Source organism: Rhinolophus sinicus, chromosome 10 (assembly GCF_057876585.1).
Source record: "Rhinolophus sinicus isolate RSI-liver-muscle chromosome 10, RSI-T2T, whole genome shotgun sequence".
In the NCBI taxonomy this organism is placed as follows: Eukaryota; Metazoa; Chordata; class Mammalia; order Chiroptera; family Rhinolophidae; genus Rhinolophus; species Rhinolophus sinicus.
The window spans coordinates 9,557,593-9,578,809 of NC_142510.1; the positions used below are offsets into that span (position 1 = coordinate 9,557,593).

Here is a 21,217-nt window from a genome sequence, read left to right on the forward strand (position 1 = left end):
GCCGTAGAATGTGGCTTCGTGACAACAGAAAATGCTTTAGTCACTTGTGGAGGGGTGCCCTGTTGACACGTTTACACTTTGTGCGAGGATGAGCCCTGAGAACAAGGCAATCCAGACGGACGGAAGTTCAGAGCAGGAGACGGCCCGGTTCTTGGTTTCCAGGAGGGTAGGGGGTGGGACGTGCTCTGGGAGGTACTTTGTGTCAGGCTGGTCGCTTCCCGGCCACTGTTTCTTAAGGGAGGTAGGTAATGATTTTTGGTGGTACACAGGCAAACATGTTTATTGTAAGACTACATTGATTTTCAAAGTGTATTAGGAACAATTAGAACCAGCCCATTGAACCTGTTCATGCAGAGGCCACTGTGAGCGGAATTTAGCTCAAAACTATGAGATTTGTGGACGTGCGACACTGAGTATTACACAGGTGGCATGAAGTAGGGCTGGGGAAAACTGCAGGTGCTTCTGGAAAGGAGTGAAGGCGCAGAACGAGGTCCAGATGTGCCAGAGGGGTAGGTGGGAGGGAGCCTGGAGGCCTGGCTGCCCGAGATCTAGGAGCACTTGGGGGAAGAGGAAGAGGAAGCACTTCTTGGAAAGGAAGTGATTCACAGCCCCCTCCACCCGCCTGCCCGAAGCCGCAACATCTGCCCCAGTCTGCAGGCCCCTCTAGTCACTCCGCATCCTGCCGTCACACCTCGTTTCCTCCCTCAGGATCGGGTTCAGGAGGTGCAGAAGGACCTTTCTGGTGGCCTCTCCAGTAGCCATGGCACCTTCCACCCACGTGTCCTCTGCGGAGGCCTAGCCCTTGCAGCTTCCTAAGCCCTGAGTGACCTTGAGTCCAGGGTTAAATAAATACCCGCTCAGTTTCCATCGTGCTGGGGCGGGGCTTGCTTTCTTACCAGCTCCAGGCTGACTCCCACTTGCTTAACACGTAGCCACCATGTTCACGTTTGTGGTGATGGGGTCTTTATCCTGAGAACTCCACAAGGCTGAGGGAATGACAGCTCGTCCTTATCTGTCAAGTAGGGCTGAGTCCGGCCTTACAGGGTTCCTGGGGGTGGGGTGTCCAAAGGGCTTTACTGAAATGAATCACCTATGTCCTAGGGACTGTATCCCATTTGACAGATGAGCGAACTGAGGCTGAGACGAACATCCTAAGTTACACAGCTGGTCAGCCGCAGACTAGGATTGGAATCTTGGCAGACCTGCTGTTTCCTGCCGACGACAGAGCCTGCCGCTCGGGGAGCATCTGTAAGGCACCAGTCAGCGCCTCACACTTGCGTAGCTATTACTCATGCCCCCACCACAGTGCTTGGCTGGGGGAGGTTACGAAATGTCTAAGGAGAGGAGATGGAAGAAATGATGGGAAGGCTGGACTGGGATGAGAAGAAAGTTGCAGGTTGAGGCAATTCTGACAGTGCAGAGGCAAAGAGCGGGGGATGATGGGGCAAGGGGCCCAAGGGTCTGAAGTAGCCGCTGGTAATCCGAAGCTCATGGCCCGGCCTGGCAGCCTGTGCAACGGGACCGTCTCCCATGACAACGGTTAGGACAAGGTGGAGCGAGACTGGTTGTCTTGCTTTGATCCAGGATGTTTGGGAACCAGTGGGGCTGAAGAGTATTGGAAGGGCCTGCACCCTGCAGTCAGCGTGTACAACAGCCTAAAGGCGGACAGAGCATCAGAGAGGCGCAGCCCTAGAAGGGCTGAGATTTCCTTCCAGATCCAAGGTTAGAGCTAAGCTTTCACTTCACCACTCATTTAACAAGGAGGAAACAAGTAATCAAAATGAGAAACAGGAAAGTAAAAGCATTTTAATTTGCTACTTTTCATCTTGAAAGGTCATTACAGTATCATTTGCAAAATTCAACAAGATGCCACCGATGGCACATCTTTGGGACCACTGAAGTGTCAACCGTGTGTGGTAAAGGTGGGCAGGTTTCACCCAACTTGACCCAGAACCAAGACAAGCTGGGGCTCAAGGTTGAGGGGGGGCAGGGTCCTCTGCGATGGAAGCACCTGGTAGATTCAGGTTGGTGGGAGCTGCCAGCAGAGGCCCTGCTGTGGCCTGAAGCAGCACCAGTCTGTGGAGGGTTTGTGGGTCCCAACATTTCCAGATGCTAAAAAGTGACATGTGAACCGTTGCCTTGGAAAGCTGTCTTCCAGTTTCACAAACTTGCAAAATGTGGAAGGGAGGAGAGGGGGTCCCAGGCCCAACCATGGCTGCTCCCAAGCGCTGAGGTGGAGTCTGGTGACAACAGGGTGAACATGCTTACTTGTTAAAAGCTGTTCTGTGAAGTATCCAGACTTTCACCTGATCCCTGAAAAACTCGAGGCGCATGAGGTGCACAGGGCCCTTGGGAAGCCCCGCAGGCCCAGTAACGAGGTTCTTTTGGTGAAGTGATGCCCTAATTAGTGTTCCTGAACCTGGGCTCAGAGCCAGCACCCAGGGAAGGGCTGTGTGCCCATTCTCCACGGGGGCTGTTGAGACTTCCTTCCTCCCATTTTGATGCTTACAGAACCAGCTCTTCGATGTGTAGTGTATATAGAGCTAACCTGCGTGCCAGGCCAGCTGAGATGCAAACTGCTCGGGGTCAGTTCCCTTGGCGGGCCACCTGGCCACAGGCCATGCTGAGCTTGGTGGCTCCTAGCCAAGAAGTGAGGTGGAAAAACAGCACACACGGTCACTTAGCTGAACAGCACCTGATGACCGCAATGCCCTGGGTTCAGAGCCCCCATCAAGCGGATGCTTCGCAGATGCTTCATTTCAGGAAGTGTTTTTAAACTTTTGTCCCAGGTTGGTTATAAATGTCCTGTGGGCCTGTGAGGGTGGGATCTGGGTGGGCCACAAAAGGACTCTTTCAGGCTTGTCAGCAGGGCCTCCCTCCCAGTCCCCGGAGGGGACATCAGGAGAAGAGCTCTTTACAGATCCTGCACGTGTCCTCGGGTGTCGTCACAGTGTAGCCCGTGGTCCTGGGGTCTGTGAAGATCTCATGGTCATTTCCACCCTGTGAAGACATGAAACGGATGCAGCCACTGCTGCTGTAGCCCTGGGGCTGCCAGAGAAATGAGGGACTTGCCATTTGATGGGCAGGGAGGGGCTTTCTTGTTACCTTGTTTCTCTGGAAACTGAGAGACAGTCATCACTGAGAGAGGGTTTATCACCTTCCACTGAACGGCAATTTAGCTGGGAACATGTAATTATGCCAGTGAAAGAACTCATTATGTTCTGCAGAACTGAGGCTTATTTTTTTCTATAAAGAAAGCGAGCATGACAGGTGACAGACTTCTCACTGCCATCGGTTTGTTTTAACCGTGCCCAGACTTTTCTCACAAGTGCCAGGGAGTGTGGCAGGGCTCTGCCCTCGGAACATTCTGTGATGGTGGACCCATTCAGCTCTGAGCGGACAGAGGTCACTGGCCACGTGAATATGGAGCACTCACTGTGTGGCTGGACAGAGAAACGGAATTTGATTTTGATTTAAATGGAAACAGCACACGTGGCTGGTGTCCGGGCCACGGTGAGCCGGGCGGCCCTGGACTGACATCCTGGTTGTACCCCTGACTAGGGGTTGCTGCAGGCAACTCCCCACCTGTAAAGTGGGGGTTACTGGAAGAGAGCATGGGATCTGGGGAAGGCCCCTAGAAAGCAATCACTGTGTCAGCCCCTAATTCGGCTTTCTGGGTGTTTTCACACCTTATTTCACTGGGTGTGCCTCCAGGAATTGTGCTTTTGTGAGGACACGTATGTGGGAGGAGCTGGGCACGCAGCTGGGGGGGGGGGGGTGTCCTGTAACTATGGGTCCCCCGTCCCGCTGGTTCCCAGCACTGCAGGAAAGCCCTTGCTTGTCTTCTTAGGGAATTTCCTGGATTTTCCTCGTAAAATTGGATAAGCAGTCTTCATTCACCATCTTGGAAAAGTCAATTAATTCATTATACCATGAAAATAATTGCTGAGAATGTTTGTTTGTTTTTCCTCAAATATTCTGGAGGAAAAGCTGACATCCTTTTAAAGGGCTGCCTGACACCTGAAATGACTACTGCTCTCATTTTTTAAGAAGAACCCATCCCCCAGCAGACGGCTTCCCCAAGTAGAGGTGAAGTTCCCGTTTTCAGGAGGCACCACTGCAGGGGCCCAAGGTGCAGTGTGAGGACGACGTGACCTTGGCGCTGTGTTCAGGAAAGTCCTTCCCCGAGGCCCACTCAGGAGCCTGTGGAGCGGCCGTCACTCAGAGGCCCTGAGTCTCACGGGCAGCACTACTACCTAATAAACAAGTGAACATGACACCAGTTCTAGTCCTTCTCATTAAAAAAACACCACCACAGAGAAGTATGCTCAAAGGAGAAACCAACGCCTGCGCCGTCCAGAAAAGGCACACATCTGTCTGGGACACATTCACTGCCTGTCACTCACCGACTTAGGAGGGAGGAGTCAGTCATCACCTATGAACCAACCCAACACACCCGGCTGTGCAACCGCTCCCTGCTTGGCATGCTTTCAGCAAAGAGACAGAGGGGGGCCGACAAAAGCACAAACGACAAAGGGCTGCCTTCCAGCTTCATCGGCAGGAAAGGGCTGCAAAGGACAGAAGGGAAGGGAACCTAGAGGGACGACGGTGGAGCCTTTGAGCAGAGACCTGAAGGAAGTGAGGGGACGGGCCACGTCACTGACTACCTGTGGGGAAGGCAGCTCAGCTCTCGAGAACCTGCTGGGTGAGGCTGGAAGGGCAGGCAGCAGCCAGGCCCCAGAGAGCCTCGCAGGTCATAGTAAGGACCTGCGACTTTCTGCGAAGCTACCAGAAAACTGCACCAGTGAGGACACAAAGGCAGAAGCAGAGCGGTTAGGAGGGCCCTGCAGACGGCCAGGGTGCAGCGTGAGGGCAAAGCCACTAGCTGGGGAGAGCAGCCTCAAGCAAAAAGGACTGACAGCTGCCAGGACGTCACATGCAGGGATGGGAGTGGAGCTGAAAGATACCTAACTTTGCATGAGGCTCCATGGTCCTGCTGGGATGGGGTGTGGAGCTGCTGTGTAACTCACCTTCACTTAAGGAAGCCGGGTTGAGGGTCAAAACCTCCCCCTGCTGGGCTGGGCTGTGAGCCCCCTCAGCTCTGCTTGTTTTCAGAGGGCAGCGGAGCTGGCAGAAGTGCACCCCACGCCCCATCAGCCTTTACCATCCTTTCCTTCCTGCCAGGATACCTGGCCTCCTCTTTTGTGACTCTCAAGGCATTGGGGGGGGGGGGGAGATAAGGTGGGGCTCCTTCCTGAGGCTGCACAGAGCTTGCAAACCAGAGTCAGAGCGAGCGACGTGAAGAGAAGAGGAGCTGAAACACTGAGTTAGTGAGAGTGTGGCCTCTAGAATAAAGAGGCCTCAGACAACCAGAAACTTCAGATACTGGACTTGCACGTGCACCAAAGGTTTCCAGACTCTGGCGAGGAAGCTCAGCCTCCTCCAAGACCCAAAACAAAAGCCAGTTCCCGCGAGAAGATCGAGGGAGTGAAGGGGCAAAGGGATGCCTAACCCAGTATTCCGTATTCTGTTAGAGTGTATGTGATGGGCCCACAGGAGAGGCTCAGTGCAAACGGCCCATGAATATTTAAATTCCTCCCAGGCCAAGGCCGGGACGAGAGACAGAAGGCTATCTGCTGTGTTCAGACGGGGCGGGGGTGGAAGGGCTGAGGAACATCTCTCCCCCACCCCAGCTCTGCATACACTGTCACCGCAGTGAGCCCTGACTATTCTGATGCTGGAGACACAGGGGACTGTGTTGAGAGTGTCCCTGTCCTGTGTGCCCTGCTCGCCAGCCTGCCGACTTCCAGGTCTTGGCTGCGTGAACACCGGCCAGAGGCACAGGCAGACTCTCTACAGCTTGGAGTTCAGACTCGTGCTGCTGGTGCACGTTGCCCCGGCATCAGTTTCACAAGCGTTTATCAAATGTCTAGGTAGGATGGCTACAAAACTGAGGGCTCTGCCCTGGGCTGGCGGCAGCTGACAGTCACTGCGGAAGCTTTACAAGTGCTTCAGTTAAAACTGGGGAAAGAAAAGGTACTGGGTCCAGAGACCCAGGATGTCCTCAGAGCTCCTGAGCCACACCAGCCAAGTGCTGCCAGGTGCTCAGCGTCCCCTGTGCCACAGCGGGGCTGGTACATACACTAGGGCACGAGGGCAGGCGCTTGAGTGCAGGGTGTGGCTGCTTTCTTGATGTGTGACAATCAGCTGGGGTCGACACTAGTCACAAACAACTTATCGATTTGAAAATGTATGCCCTTAGATAACTGTACTAAATTTTCCTAAAAGACAGCCAATATTTATGCTTTAAAACAATAAAAACCCTGGCCTGAGGGTCACGAGGGTTTCAAAGCGATCACACGATTCTAATGTACTTCAGGACTGAGAACCAGTGGCTTGGGACCTAGCGATGAACAAGCCTGAGGCGTGATGGAAAGCGAGCTGGCTGGCAGGCCAACGTCCCTCGGGTGACCTTCAAGCTCTGCTGATAGCTCTGGCACAAGCGCCTCATGTATAAATGGGGCTCAGAGCTACATGGGGTGCCTTGGCACGGGAGTGCACCCAAATGCTGATTCTGGGGACTCTGGGAGGCCAGCCACACTCCAAGGGGCCCGAGGCCTGTCTCCCTGAACACAAGAGCTGTGGCTCCTTCCTCAGGGCTTGTCCCCTCAGCCACTGTCCTGTTCTCAGCACCTCTGAGGCCATGGAATCTGGTGTTCAGAAGGGAGGCAGGCAGGTCCGCACGGACCCCAGTGAATACGAGCTGCCTGTGGTCCGGTGAGCACCCTGCCTCCCGCCCTCCCACAGGGGAGCCAGTGGGGGCTCCTCAGCCGGGTTCAGAACCTCTAACCTGGTCCAACCCAAAGGGGAACAGCTGAGTCAGTCCATCAGGGGTTCACAGTCACAAAGGGTTAGAATGTTTTCATGCTGCAAATGCCTTAGAGCCAAGAAGTTTTGGCAACAAGCAGCAGACCCGCAGAAGCGTCTTGCCTGAGAATTCAGAAAGGCTGCAGGCGATGTGGAGGGTGTAGCCCCGGGAAAGCCATGCGGAGCAGTGTGGGGGTGTCTTTCCATGCCCTGGCCCTCTTCTTCCCTGCAGCAAACCAAGACCCCCAGCCCCAGGCTGAACTCAAAGCTGGGTTTTAACAGACCCTGGTTGTTGTGGCTGATGAGAAGGGTGAGGGGGTTTCCAGGATGGACAACTATTTAAAAGTGAGGGCCGACACCTTCCACCCTTTGTGTAACATCAGATCCCAGCAGACGGAGGCTGCGTGGCTGGGAGAGGGGAGGGGTCAGGCAGGCTTCTGAGCCTGGAGTGCCCAGCAGAGAAGTGGCTTTTTAGTGACAGCTCTTAGTTCGGATGCTCTGGAAGCCAGCAAAAACATTTACCAGAGAAAACAGCCTTCAAAATGTCTATCCCCAAATATGAAAAGAGGCTTAAAGCCTGTATTTGAACTGCTCTGTGCCTCAAGTGGCAGGCACTGATATGCTGTTGAAAAGTTTGATAGCTGGACCATTCACTCCCGTTTCCAGGACATCACTGACTAAAAGGATCCGAGTGGAGGACAAAGAATGATGGAGAATGTTGACCAGCGTTAGTTACAACAGCAAAAAAACCACAATCCCAAAGTGCCTCTGCTAGGGGAATGGGTAAATGAGCTATGCCTAAGTGACAGAATGTTCTACGGCCATCCAAACCTTGTTTTCAAAGACTCACTAACGTGGGGGAAATAAAATATATAAGAGAACAAAAGCAGAAAATAAAACAGTGGACGTGCGGGGGGGGGGTGTCCTACATTTGAGACCGTGTCGGTCAGAGAGGAGGCTGGGAGGCACGTCGGCTGTGACTACAAGTGGGTTATACTTCTTTCTTTATACTTTTTCTAATTTTCTACAACGTGTATGCACATGACTTAAGAATCACGGGTGAAAACACTGAATAACATCCATTTTTAAAAAGATTTAGATTTAGAAAAACCACCAACGTGCGGTAATGGCAGTGGTTAGACAGAATAGAAAACCTCTAATTCCCACATGAAGAATTCCCAAAAGAAGCCACTTTCCAATCCTCTCCAGAACCACATTCCTTTCTGTAAAGCCCCACCTGACGCTTCCGACAGCTATTTACACAGAGCAAGACCATCATCAGTTCAGAACACTCGCTTTTCGCCTGAGAACTGTCCTCAGCCTGTAAGAAATGGCACCAACTTGGCAGGACCGAAGACGCTGCTGGCCGTTCCTTCACTCTTGGGTGTAATTTCACGAGCTTACTTTTTCTAGAGATATCGAGTCAAGATAGTGGGTTTTGTCAAAGAATGCATTCAAAGTACTTCTGCATCCAGAGCACAGCCACGAGAGGATATGATTATACACCATTCTGTCATTCAGAAAAAAGGCTGACTGATAAACCACCTGAAAAGCACCACGGTCGCCTGGGAAGCAGAACAGACTCTTTCCCGGGCCACTGGAGGGAGGGTGTGTAGACTGGAAAGCAGACTCATTTAACGGGCAGCTAGTCCGTTCTGGAGCCGCCAGCTCTGTCATTAGCTGTGTGACCTTGGGCAAGTTACTTATCCTTTGGAGTCCCCGTTTTATAATTCTGAACGGAGGACACGACACGTAGCTATACTATCCGGAAGTCCCTTTCATGCAGGAAGACGATGTGGAGAGCCTGCTGAAAGGCAGGTCTACCGGGGATAGACCTCAGCAGAAAAGCAAGCATTCTGGCGTGAACCAGAGAGCGGAGGGATGAAAAGGTCTGGACAGGCAGCACGTACGATGCAACTGCTGGGAGCAGTGGGACGCCTGATGGCCAGGTAACCACCAGGCTGGGCGGCACGTGAGAACAGCAGGAAGGCACAGAGGGCAACAGGAATTTAAAGGGAGACACCGAGGCTGAGGCTGGGCAGCGAGAATGGGTGCAGCACCTCTCCGACCTCCGTGGGGACCCACGTGTCCCAAGTAGAGCCACGATGCCTTTGGGGAAACTCCTCCTATGGATTCCTCCTGCGGTGCTGGACTTGAACAGCGGACCCTGCTGGGTTCAGATTCAGTCCCAGACCAGGGATTTCCGACACCCCCTGGGAGGGCTCCCATGTCCCGTGTGTGATGCCCAGGACTGACACTTCACCTCTTAAGTGTCCCTGGTGCCTGCTCCTGAATTTCAGACTGTGAGACTCCCTGTCTGCCTATCACGAACGACTCCTAACTGGCCAACTGAAATGAATGCCCCTGGGAAACAAAACACTGCGGAAAAATAAAAATGGCCGGGCTCTGAAATGCAGAGAATTTGACAGCACTGGGACAGGTGTTCTGGAAGGCACTTGAGGCGGGTAATATTTAATTCAAAAGCCAACTGAAAGGCTCGATTCTCCACTCAGGTGTCAGGTGTCTGAGCACGGAGGGGACGCGGCCTTAATCACACCCCCCTCGTAGGACAGAAGCATCACTCAGGTTGAGCTGCGCCCGTGGGTAAAGCGTGGGTGGAGGGGAAGAAAGCCCATTCGGCCATTTTCTCCCTGCAAGCCCAAACTGAACAACGAAACTGCAAAATCGCTTCCGTACTCACTGGCATGGTTTTGTCTCCAAAGAAATAAATGGTCTGATAGCCGTCCTTTTCCACATGTCCCAGGCAATACCTCTTGTCCCATCCATCAGGAAAGACATCAATGCTGATCTGGCCTCCTGCCAAGGGGGGAGGGGAAACACAAAAGCTAAAGGTGAAAAGGGGGCTTAATGATGTGTCACTGAAAAAAAAAAAAGTGCAATTTACTCGTCAGCAACGGGCTTGCCACAGACGATGTTTGATACTATACTACTCCAGGGATGGGTGCTAGAAATTCATCCCACGTTGTGTTTTTCCAACATGATGTCACCTACAATCTAAAAAGGGGTATCAGCTCAGGGTGAGAAATGCCTTTGCATTAAAGCTCTGTCAGGCCGGTGGGTTTAAATGAAGCATGCTGGGGGGGAAACAGCTGCTGAGATTCTCATTCAGTTGTGTTCATCTCCAGCTTCAACATACTCTCCGTGGACAATGCCCGGAAGCAGCCGGTCCATCTTGCAGGAAAAATAAAACTCACGGGAGGGGATTTACAGGCAGCTTTCACCGGCAACAACAACTCTTTGAAAGCTTTGTCAGAAAGATGTTCACCTCACTGTTCAAGAATACTTAAGAATCCACCCCTTCATCTATTATACATATTCCCTCTGCAATTCCAGTTTCCCTACAACCAGTATTTATTAGAACTAGTCAAATGAGAGCGCTTTAGGTAGTGATTCATTGGCTCCGAAAGGAGAAATCAGCTTGCTGATTTCCGACAGGCATATTCTACCAAAGAAACGAGCCTGAGATGAGTGTTGCGGGAAGAAGTCTGTCAGCCACTGGAAATATCCACGTGCTGGTCAAGGTTAATAAAAGCTTGGTGAACCCAGGAAAGTCCCTTTTCCTTACTGGGCCTAAGTTTCTTGATTTCTAGAACCAACCCAGCTGGTGTCTAAGTTTCCTTGCCGTCCAAATAGTATATAAACATATACAGTCTAACTTCTCCAAGAGGCTCCCACACCTCTCTGCTATGGAGCTCACTAACGTGTTTGTCTCCTGCCCCAAGGTGTGAGAAGTTCTTACTCTCCACTAAAGCAAGAAGCTCTTGTTTTGACCAGGAGAATTCTGCTAGGTAAGAACTGAGAACCAAGCCCGGTAGCCGAGAAATAAGTCGCTTCCTAGCTGGGCAAATCTCTGCCACGGCTGATCACGTTGGAGCCTGGTTTTCCCCCACAGACTGGGCATAGCCCACAATTTCAAGGACACACCAGCCCACCACCAACTCCTGGCAAAGCTTGAAACCCATTTGGATATACAATACCTATGGAAAACGTGAGGCCTTTCCCTGCAAACTCTTTCCGCAGATCCGCTACAAACTGTTGTCGTATATTTTCTTTCTGAGAAAAACAAAAAAGATACTGATTGTCTATTGCGTTGATGTGTAGAAAGCACACTCCCAACTACGGCTACAAAGCGGCACACCCGATCTTCACAAACCCGGGCCATTTCAGAAGGACTCACTTTATCCAGTTCGTAGAACTCAATCCGTTCCTCTTGGCTGCAGCTTCTTCCAATAGGGGACACATTTAACATCCCATTTCGGAATTCAATGAACGTCCCCCTGGAGAGGGAAACAGGACAGAGGTCCCAGAAACACACTATTTAGTCAGGCAACACTGCAGATGGATAAACAGGCAATTCCAAAGGCAGAGGATGGCGCTCTCTCTGACTCCTCCCTGAAGTCTTACTGCGCCTGCCTGACCTATGTGGGGCCCGTGAGTGCTGCTGAGAAATGTGGGCAAATGCTGATCAAGGTGGGTCTCCATTCTGCCTCTCCAAGTCACTGGGCATCTCATGCTAATTTGGAATTACAGCTGCAAACATTGGTCTCCCTCACTGGATGACAACTTCTCCGATGACAGGACTCTGCCTTCTCTTTTTAAAAAATCCTCCCTTAATGCTTAGTCCAAAGTAAAGATTAAGCTGACCTGGGTTATACGTTACATTTTCGTTTTTTCCTATGGAAAATTTCTAACATAGACGAAAGTAGACGGAAGAGAAAAAGGAATCTTCACGTGCCATCATCCAGCTGCAAGCTGGGTCTGGCCTGTCTCATCCAAACCCCTCGGGGGAACTGATGTGACGAGGGAAGCCCTTGCCCTCTGAGCAGGGGCACATATCCCATCAATTCTGATAGTCTTGAGAGTGCAGCACATCCTGAAGCTTAACGGCCATTTAAAAACCCTTTCTCCCCCTGATCATCCGGGTGTCACATATTAAGTGCAGGGAACTGAGAACAAAATGATAAGTTTTGCAAAGAAACCACTTGTTACCCTCACCACCAAGAAATAGCCACCGAGAAATAGCCGATGTTAGCATATAGGTCCATTTCCTGCCAATCTTTTAACTGTGGGTGTGTATGTACATTACTGTTATTATTATTTTTAAAAGGGAATTGAGATAATAGAATCCAGAGCAAGAGGCAGATCCTCAAATCAAATGCCTGCAGAGGTCAGAAAAATGAGAGCAGTGGCCTGTGAAAGACGGGTGGGGGAGGGGCTGCCTAGCCGACGGCTGCCATGTGGGCACGGGCGCCGCTGCCAGGTCAGATGCAACAGAAGCTAGAAATCTAGATATTTTACAAGGTGAAACCAGACTGTAAATGATAGCAATTAATTCCGATCGAACAACTGTGACCAACCCAACCTAGCTTTGTGTGGGGACTCAGCGTGGGGGCCTCCAGATTGAGACTTCCAGGTGGGGTTTATGTAGCCTTTTTCATCTTGCTGTTTCACAGGCATTTCCCCCACTGACGGCCTCTGAAGGCAGATGGTTTTCCACTTCCATCCTGTGGACACGCTGTTGTTGATATAACCATCCTTCTGCCGCTGGCTTTTACAGAAGGTTTCCAGTGAGCCCTTACTGGGCTTTGGACCTCACTGAGCACCAACCCACCACCATACGACATCACTCCACACTCCAGTGGAGCCGCTCGGTTAAAAGCAAACCCACCTCTTCTTTGGGAGTTTAATTTTCGCAATGTAGCTCAGACAGTAGTTGATTAAATCTTGGATTAGGGCCTCACCCAGCTGACCTTGAATATTCTAGATAAAGAAAATACTGGAGTTACTTGAATCCGTGGGAGGCATATAAATAATGGCTTCACAACAAACCCAGGTCTTAGACCCACTATCAGCTGAGGGTCGCAGCAGCGAGGGTGACATGCTCCACTGCTTTTCCCTCTTTCCCTTTGCTCTCTGGTTGAAAACATTAGGCAAATCAGCAAGGACTCGTCAAAAGCATTTTTTGCTTCATTAGTCAAGATGTTTATATTCATTATTTTTCAAATGCTTCATGGAAGGCCAAAGAGTTTATCGTTGCTGCTTTTATTCAATTAAAGTGTCTACAGATACTGGCAGAAAATGTACTTGTTCCACTCTGGCTTTCTCTTATGTCTGAACAGAATGATCTTAATACTCATAAGAGTGACACAGTCGCTCTAATATACTTGTAGTGAAGCAGCCTGCCCTAGTCTCTGCTCTCAACATAGAAATATTAGATTAAGTATCCTGAAAAGCAATTATACAAATATAGTTAACAATCTGGAATATGTAATAGGCCTATGGTTCGACATTCAAAATGTAAAAACAGGGTGAAGATTCATTTCCACTCCTGCTCCTCTGCTCCCAAATATCCTTCCCCAGATGCACTCAGTGTCAAGCATCTTTTTGGAAAACATTTTCCTAGTGGTATCTAGTAGTTTGGATACTCAAGCACCTACCTGTTTACACAAGAATTTCCCATCTTTGTAAGCTACCAAGCCATTTTCTGGAAACACATAATCGTATTTTTCAACCACTGCAACCAAAACAAAAGAAAACAGAGTGCAATGAACTGAAACGTGTGTTTCTATTTCTTGATTAACAATTAACACCAATAAAACTGCTCAACGCCAACATGAACTGTGAAAGAATACCTTATCTTCATAGAGTGGGGTGCGTGGGAAAAAGCTCCTTATTTTTTTTTTTTTTAAAGGTTCTTAATTACAAATTTAAAAGATGATGACTAGGAAGGAGATCGGAAACTTGGTGATGGGTCATTTCATGTCTGTCGTCAGTCTGGCCGTCTATAAAGATGGGCTCCCCGTGAATTCGCATCACCAGGGTGGGGGAGGAAAATGTGCAGATTTGCAGGCTCTGCTTTCTGAATTAGAATGTGCAGGGGCCAGGCTAAAAATCAGATTTTTTAAAAAAAAGCTCTTCAGGTGATTCTCACATGCAGTCAGATTTGGAAACCCTGCCCATAACGCTAAACGGATTCTCAACCTTTAGGTGCTAAAATGCAGATGCCCAGTGTGTGTACTGGGTGGGTCCCCACCTCTGGATCTCGGCAGGTGATTCTGACACAGGTGGGTCTTCAACCTTCTTGCAGTTGTGAGTGTTTTTTTTGGGGGGGGGCGGGGAAGGGGAGCAGGACTTTATTGGGGAACAGTGTGTACTTCCAGGACTTTTTTTTTTACAAGTCAAGTTGTTGTCCTTTCAATCTTAGTTGTGGAGGGCGCAGCTCAGCTCCAGGTCCAGCTGCCATTGTTAGTTGCAGGGGGCGCAGCCCACCATCCTTTGCGGGAGTCAAACCGGCAACCTTGTGGTTGAGAGGACACGCTCCAACCAACTGAGCCATCTGGCACTGGCCCATGTGGGAATTGAATCGGCAGCCTTTGGCGTTAGGAGCACGGAGCTCCAACCGCCTGAGCCACCAGGCCAGCCCAGTTGTGAATGTTTTGACTGTTGTTTTGGCTCACATGCTCTGAAATGTACGGACACTGTCCTACATTAACACTAAGCCCCTGAGTCTGAGGCAGAAAGAACAATCAAGACGAGGTAAGAGATTTCTGGGCCTCAACGTGCGTCATTATGCGATTTACAGCGTTTCTAGCAGAGCACCTAGAAGGCAAATTAAGTGTAAGGGAGATGGAGAGTTTTAAAGGGAATGCATAAATTACTCTTCTAGGAATGCGTTCAATAAATACAGCCTTATACTGATTTGGACTGTGAGATGCTACATCCAGAACAGTGGTTCTCAACTGGGGGTGATTTTGCCTCTGGAGGACACTTGGGAACGTCTGGAGACATTTTTGATTGTTGCACCCACTGGGGGTGAGGGCGCTACTGGCATCCAGTGGGTGGAGGCCAGGGGTGCTGCTCAACATCCCACAGTGCACGGGACGGCCCCCGACAACAGAATCATCTGGCCCCAAATGAAGCCAACAGCTAATCATAACAGACTATTAGAATTTAGCTTTTAGTTAAAATGCTCACATTAGCCCTTTTTAAAAATCACAGCTATGCTGGAATGTAGTCATGTCCTGGGGCTCACTCGTAGGCTTGCTGTAGCAAGTTTCCGAGGGTACACTCTGCTGAAGATAACAGAAGAATGTAGCCTGTGAAGCATGAAATGTGTGGCTCTGTTCTTTTTCTGTTCTTGAGATAATGTCACTGGCTCACAACCTCAAGATGTCTTAGGGACCTCTCCTTCTGCTCACAGCCACCTGGCCACAGGCAGGCAGCCCCGAACAGGTTGCCACTAGAAGGTGAATAAATCAGATTGCTGACGCTTGCATAAGAACTGACCAATCTGCGACAACATGGATGGACCTTGAGATCATTATGCTAAGCAGACAGAAACAAATCGAGAACCATACGATTTCACTGATCTGTGGGATATAAAACTGAAGGCAACAAAGGAACAAGACAAACAAAGAAACAAAAACTCATAGACATAGACAATAGTTGTGGTTACCAGAGGTTAACGGGGGAGGGGAGTGGTAGATGAGGGTAAAGGGGATCAAATAAATGGTGATGGAAGAACTGACTCTGGGTGGTGAACACACAATGTGATATGTAGATGATGTATTACAGAACTGTACACCTGAAATCTATGTAACTTTACTAACCACTGTCACCCCAATAAACTTTAATTAAAAAACACACACACACACACACAAACTGACCAATCAACACAGCCCACGACACTAAACCCTTTACGCCTGACTTTTGCTCTATAAAACCCCTTGTCTGTAAACCACTGGGGGTTTCAACTTTTTCCAGCACAGGCTGCCCATGCCCCACTGTGTAGTGCTATACAATAAATGCCAATTTCTTTCACTGCACCCGTGTCAGTGTAATTGGCTCTGTAGGGCTGGGTGGACAAACTCTGCTCAGTTACAAAAATGCCAACAGTGGCAAAAAGAATGATCAATTCATCTGTCTTTCTGCCCAGTCTTCTGATAGGCCAGGCACCCTGGCGGCCCTGGGGCTACGAGATGAATAATCCACAGTCTAGCCTTCAAGATAAACTTATAACCAGACAGTCTGCAATACTCAGAGTGCTAACTACACTAGCAGGGCTGGGCATTAGAATCTACTGGCTGTTGTTGCTAAAATCCAGTTCCGAGGCTCTGCAGACCTGTTCAGTCAGACTCTCCAGTGAAGGGCCCAGAGGCATCTCCAGTTTCCTGGGGTTCAGTAAGTGGGGGAAGAGCCCAGGTGACTCATGACTAAGGGAACTCTGGGAAACACAGTGCTAAGGCAACAGACAAGAGGCCCCTAGACCCAGAGGGCACCTCAATGCCTGGGTGACAAGGACAGTTAGGACATGGGGCCCGAGCTGAGACTAGAAGGGCAGTGGATGGGGACAAGAAGTTGTTCCGGAAAAGACACAGACACACAGACACACAGACACGCACACACACACGCACACACACACCCCCTTCTAGGTGAATCGATCCATGTACCTGAGCACCAGGTGCTCCACCAACAACTCCAGCAATTGAGTTACAGGATTAAAAACAGAGGAAAAGTCAAAGGCAGAGAAAATGTTTCCCCCAAGAAGCAGGAAGCCTGCCACATGGGAATGAGGCTTACGGCTGCCGATGCTACTTCATGGCCACAGGTCCCAATACCCTCATAAGAAGTGAATCTTTCCTCAAAAGGTAACTGGCAAAGTGTCGTTTACCATCATTCCCCAGCTGCTCCTGCACCTTCTCGAAGTCCGAGCCGCCTACGACTCCAATTTTGACCTTCTGCCTCAATTTTTGTAGAAAGTCATCCATTTCTTTGGTAATTTTCTGCATTGCAAAGAGGAAAATACAATAGTTATAAGCCATAAAGTAAGCAGGAGACTAAAATCACAACATAATACAACCCTTCCTCATTCAGACGTGCCAATTCCGTTTCTAGGCCCGTAGCTCAGTCCAACTAGTTGAGCTATAATTTGGGGCCATCAACTTCTTACCAGAAAAAAAACTTGTTAAATTTTACTTCTTTTTACCTTATGTAAGACAAATGATAGGTTAACAGCTGTTGTGTACTGGTCCAGCTACTTTTCTATGCATTTATATCCTTGGCTATATGCACGTACAGAAACAGGTCTTACGTTTTGAAACACAAGTAGACTCATTCCATGTCTTGTGCAGTGACTTGCTTTTACAGCATTAAGCTGTGGTCATTCCAAGCCCCGTACACATAGATCGAGTGCATTTCTTTCAAGTACTACACTGTATTCCATTTATGGATTTAAAGTGTTGGGTCGAAAATAAAATAACAATCAGATTAAAGAGGAAGTCCATAGTCGGTTTACCATAATTATACAAAAACAAAGCCTAAAAGGTCACTAGATTTTTTTTAAAATTGAAGTTTATTGGGGCGACAATACTAGATTTTTTCAGTCTCTCCTAAAAGAAATGCTTCTTTCTATAAACAGTGGTTTCAATGGTATAATTTTATGCTCATTAAATTCCAAACTGTGTACTAATTCAAAACAAATTATAAACTAAGATGAAAGGATATCCTTGTAGTAAGACAAATCACAATTAATTTTTGAGTCTGATTTCATTACTTTTAGCCATCTTAACTGTACTTTTACATGGACTATCTTTACAAATGAAGTCAGCAGACATTAAAAACAAAAGCCAAAAAACCACTTAAGTCCATTTCAGTATATAAACATCTAGAGTTCAAGCTTCTCTTTTGCTAAAAAAAATGTTTTAGAGTAATACAATCACATGATTAATAAAATAAAATTGTACAGAGGGACTTAGAGTGCAATCTTTTCTCCATCTTCCCGTGGAATCACGACCTACTACACAAAAACTACAACGGCGCAAGCACCCTCGGTGAGTCAATGACCTTTGTGAAAAGGGGTCTCTGAGTCCCCCAAGAAGTTTACTCAGACGTGATGGGCAGCATGGGAGGAAGTGGGGAAGACTCCTTTGATTGCAAAATATTAAAAATGTAATACTAACAACAATAGAAGCAGCAACACTTCCATCTCCAAACAGAAGCCTAAGGGTAAAATTTATCTTCACTCTTGTGTACACCGCTGAGCTAAATGGTACTGTGGTCAGGAAGAGGCAAATATTTAACAGGAAGTAAGAGCCAGCTGCTTGTGACCACAGCAGAGTATCTAAACTACATCCCATCATAAGAGAGAGAGATCTTTAGAGCAAAATTATTGTGAATAACTCTCTGTGCTGACAATTACAAGGAACTCTTCATAAATCCAAAAAGATCCAAAAACTTGAAATTAAGATGGAAAAAATGTGAAAAATTCACCTTCTGATAAAGCAAACAATTATAAAAGACTTTTTTGGGAAAATTAAGGAAAACTGACTGGAGTAGACAAAGGGTCAACAAAATACCAACTATGGGCCAGAATCAGCCCCGTTGCTTGTCTGTGTGAAGCGTGACTGGCACACAGGCACATCCGCTCACTTCTGGTTACAACATCAGAGTTGAGTGGTTGTGACAGAGACCACATGGCCTGCGAAGCCTCAACTACTTACTATCTGGCCTTTTACAGAGAAACGTTTGCTGGTCTTTGGGTATTAAATACTGGGGAATTGGGGATGGTTTTCTGTGGTGTGATGACGATACTGTGGTTACGATACGCGTCCTAAAGAGATGCCGGCTCAAATATTTAGGGGCGAAATACCGTGATGACTGCAGCTTAGGAAGTGGTACAGCAAAGATGAAAAAACAGAAAGAAGACCAAGTCAATGGCAACCACTGTGGAATTTACGTGGTAGGGATATGGTTATTCTGGGTACTGTTTTTTTCAGTGATTCTGCATGTTTGCAATTTTTCATGATAGAAAGTTGGAAAGCAACTCCCCTAGATTTATGTCTCCCTTTGTGTAGGCTCAACTGTTTTCAGATAGAATGGCATTTCTTGGGAGTGTTTAGTACAACATAATTCTATTAAAACAGCGAAACGGGCCAAGCTCAGGGTTCTATTCTAATTAGAATTTACCTGTTTAGGTTATATCCTGTTTTAGCAGCTGTGAGAAATAATACTTAGTCTTCTGCTTCCTGATGGTATTGTGCTTTTCAATGTTTGAGAATGCACGTATCAAGGAAGGGAAATTTGGAAAATGAATAGATCTGTTGCTAAAATATTTTTATTTTTTACGAAGAGCACCCAGCACATAGAAACAATTCTCTCTTAATTACAGATTTTTTGGAGTGTTAAAATTATTTATTTTCACTGCAATGAATGTCGTGTTTCAAATGTTTGAAGGGAATACACTGTGGGTTGCCTGCTTTTGTTGCTATTTCATGCCTTATGCTTATATAACCTGATTCCGTTTGGGAGTCAGGGCACTTCCCCGAATGACATATCCAGCAAGCAGAATAGCTTCCACCTTAGAACAAGAGTAGAAAATGGTAATCTTAGTAAATAACAATGTGCTGAGGCCCGGCGACAATCGTGAGTCTGTTTCCTTATGCTTAAAATAGTAATAACATCTATCCTACCTGGGATGAAAGAAGAAAGTTTGAAAATGTCCAATCATATTGTGTAAAGAGGCTTGGAATATAAACCCTAGATCATTACAGCCAATGAACCAAATTGAGCAGTTGTTTTTGTAGTAAGTGAGTAAAGTTTTACTGGAACACAGCCACGCTGTGTCTACATATGGTCTATGGCTGCTTTTGCATTAAAGCTGAGTAGTTACTACAGACCTTATGGTTGGCAAAGACAGAAGTATTTGCTATCTGACTCTTTACAAACAATGATTGCTTGGCTCTAGACCACTATGGGTTTTTGACAACCCACAAGTGTGTTTTGATCACTGAATCTGAGTCAAAGGGGACCTTTGGAGAACTTGCAGTTGAATATCTTCACTAGATACATCAAACACGTGGCCCTGAAAGTTAAAATGACGTGTCTAAGGTCACACACATTTGCTGTGGAATTCTGCAGCACACCACTGCTGCCATCCAGCCAAGACTAAGGGAGGTAAAGGATAGAACCTGAAGCTAGTGAGGCCATTTGGGCCCAGTCTCAAGTGCGAATGGCTGATGGTCGGTGACCAGTTTGTGCAAGGGGGAGGTCAGAGGGTGCTTCCTCAAGGGGGAGGTCAGAGGGTGCGTCCTCACGAATGTTGGTCTTAACTGAAACTTGTATGTGCCTGTAGGAAAAAAATCTGGACGTGGGAAGCAAGTTTCCAGGAGTCCTAGGAGGCTCTCAGCAGGCAGCCTGTAACAATCTAAGTCTCCTCAATCACCCCAGCCTATTCTAGGGGCGGGTGAAGAGAGTAATGGAGGCGGCTAATATGTATTAAGTACTACTGAACACAGCCTACTGTGTGCCAGGAGACTTTCAAGAACTTGTTTGATTTCATTCAACCCTCACAAACACCACATGGGAACAGGTAACGTCCCCATTTAAAGTCCTAGATGCTGAGGCTGGGTAACTTGCTCAAGGTCACACAGCTGTCAAGAGGTAAAGCTGAGAACCTACCAGGTCTGTTCCACCTGAAAACCTATGTGAAATCTTCATAACAGGCTACAAAGCACAGCCCATAGGTGCCGGGACTGAGGAGGGCACATGGCTGGTAAGGGGGCTGAGCTGGGGGTCAAACCCAGGGCTTGCAGTGACAGTCCACAACTGCGTTTTCCAACCCAATACAAGTTTCTTGCTCTCAAGAGATTTCCGGCCCTGTTCCATCTCCGAGCACCCTGAGTGATGAGACAGGTAAAGAGTGAACAGGAACGAGCTTAAAAACTAACTGCTTGGCTCTGACCCCCCCCCGCCCCCCCAGCTGTGGGACTAGAACGGCTCCCAGAAGAAACCAGTTATAACGGCTGCAGGCTGACGAGCACCCTACATCCCTGCATAGACAAAAATAAACCTCCAACACACCTTCTCATCGGTGCAGCCGTCGACTCTAGACTCCCCCCCGCCCCCCGCATCTCCTCCGTCGCCGCTTTTTTCCTTAAATAAGCAGAAACCGGCTGCAGCCGTCTACTCCTCCAGCAGCCGCGCGCCCACGACACTGAGGTCTTCCTCTCATCCCTCCAGGTCACCACCCAGTATAGACTTCAGCTCCGCCAGAAAAGGTGGGCGGTGCTTGGCCGCCCCTCCACGCCCACCTTGGGGGGGTCGTTAGCCCCATTTGAGAGCAGCAGGAGGCTCCGCAGCCTTTGCCTCCAGCCTGCCGGGCGTCGCCTACCTGCCGCGGAGCCGTCAGGGTCCCGTCCACGTCGAAGAGGCAGAGCGCTGGGCCGGGCAGAACCATGTCCCCAAATTCCACGCTGCACCCGCTAGGACACGTAGGCTCCTGACACTCGGCCCGGAACTTCCGGGTTCGGCCTCCGTGCGGCAAGGCACGCCG

General features: G+C 48.7%; 1 protein-coding gene across 1 annotated transcript; it reads right to left on the reverse strand.

The window, feature by feature from the left end:
* Nucleotides 1-1,786: 1,786 nt before the first annotated feature.
* On the reverse strand, nt 1,787-21,213 carry PMM2 (phosphomannomutase 2). Its single transcript, XM_019754101.3, has 8 exons — nt 21,056-21,213; nt 16,559-16,670; nt 13,326-13,402; nt 12,557-12,648; nt 11,066-11,165; nt 10,866-10,941; nt 9,569-9,684; nt 1,787-3,000 (listed from the first exon to the last, which is right to left on the reverse strand). Exons 1-8 carry the CDS (start codon nt 21,119-21,121, stop codon nt 2,899-2,901), a joined length of 741 nt encoding a protein of 246 aa, XP_019609660.2. The 5' UTR covers nt 21,122-21,213; the 3' UTR covers nt 1,787-2,898.
* Nucleotides 21,214-21,217: the final 4 nt, after the last annotated feature.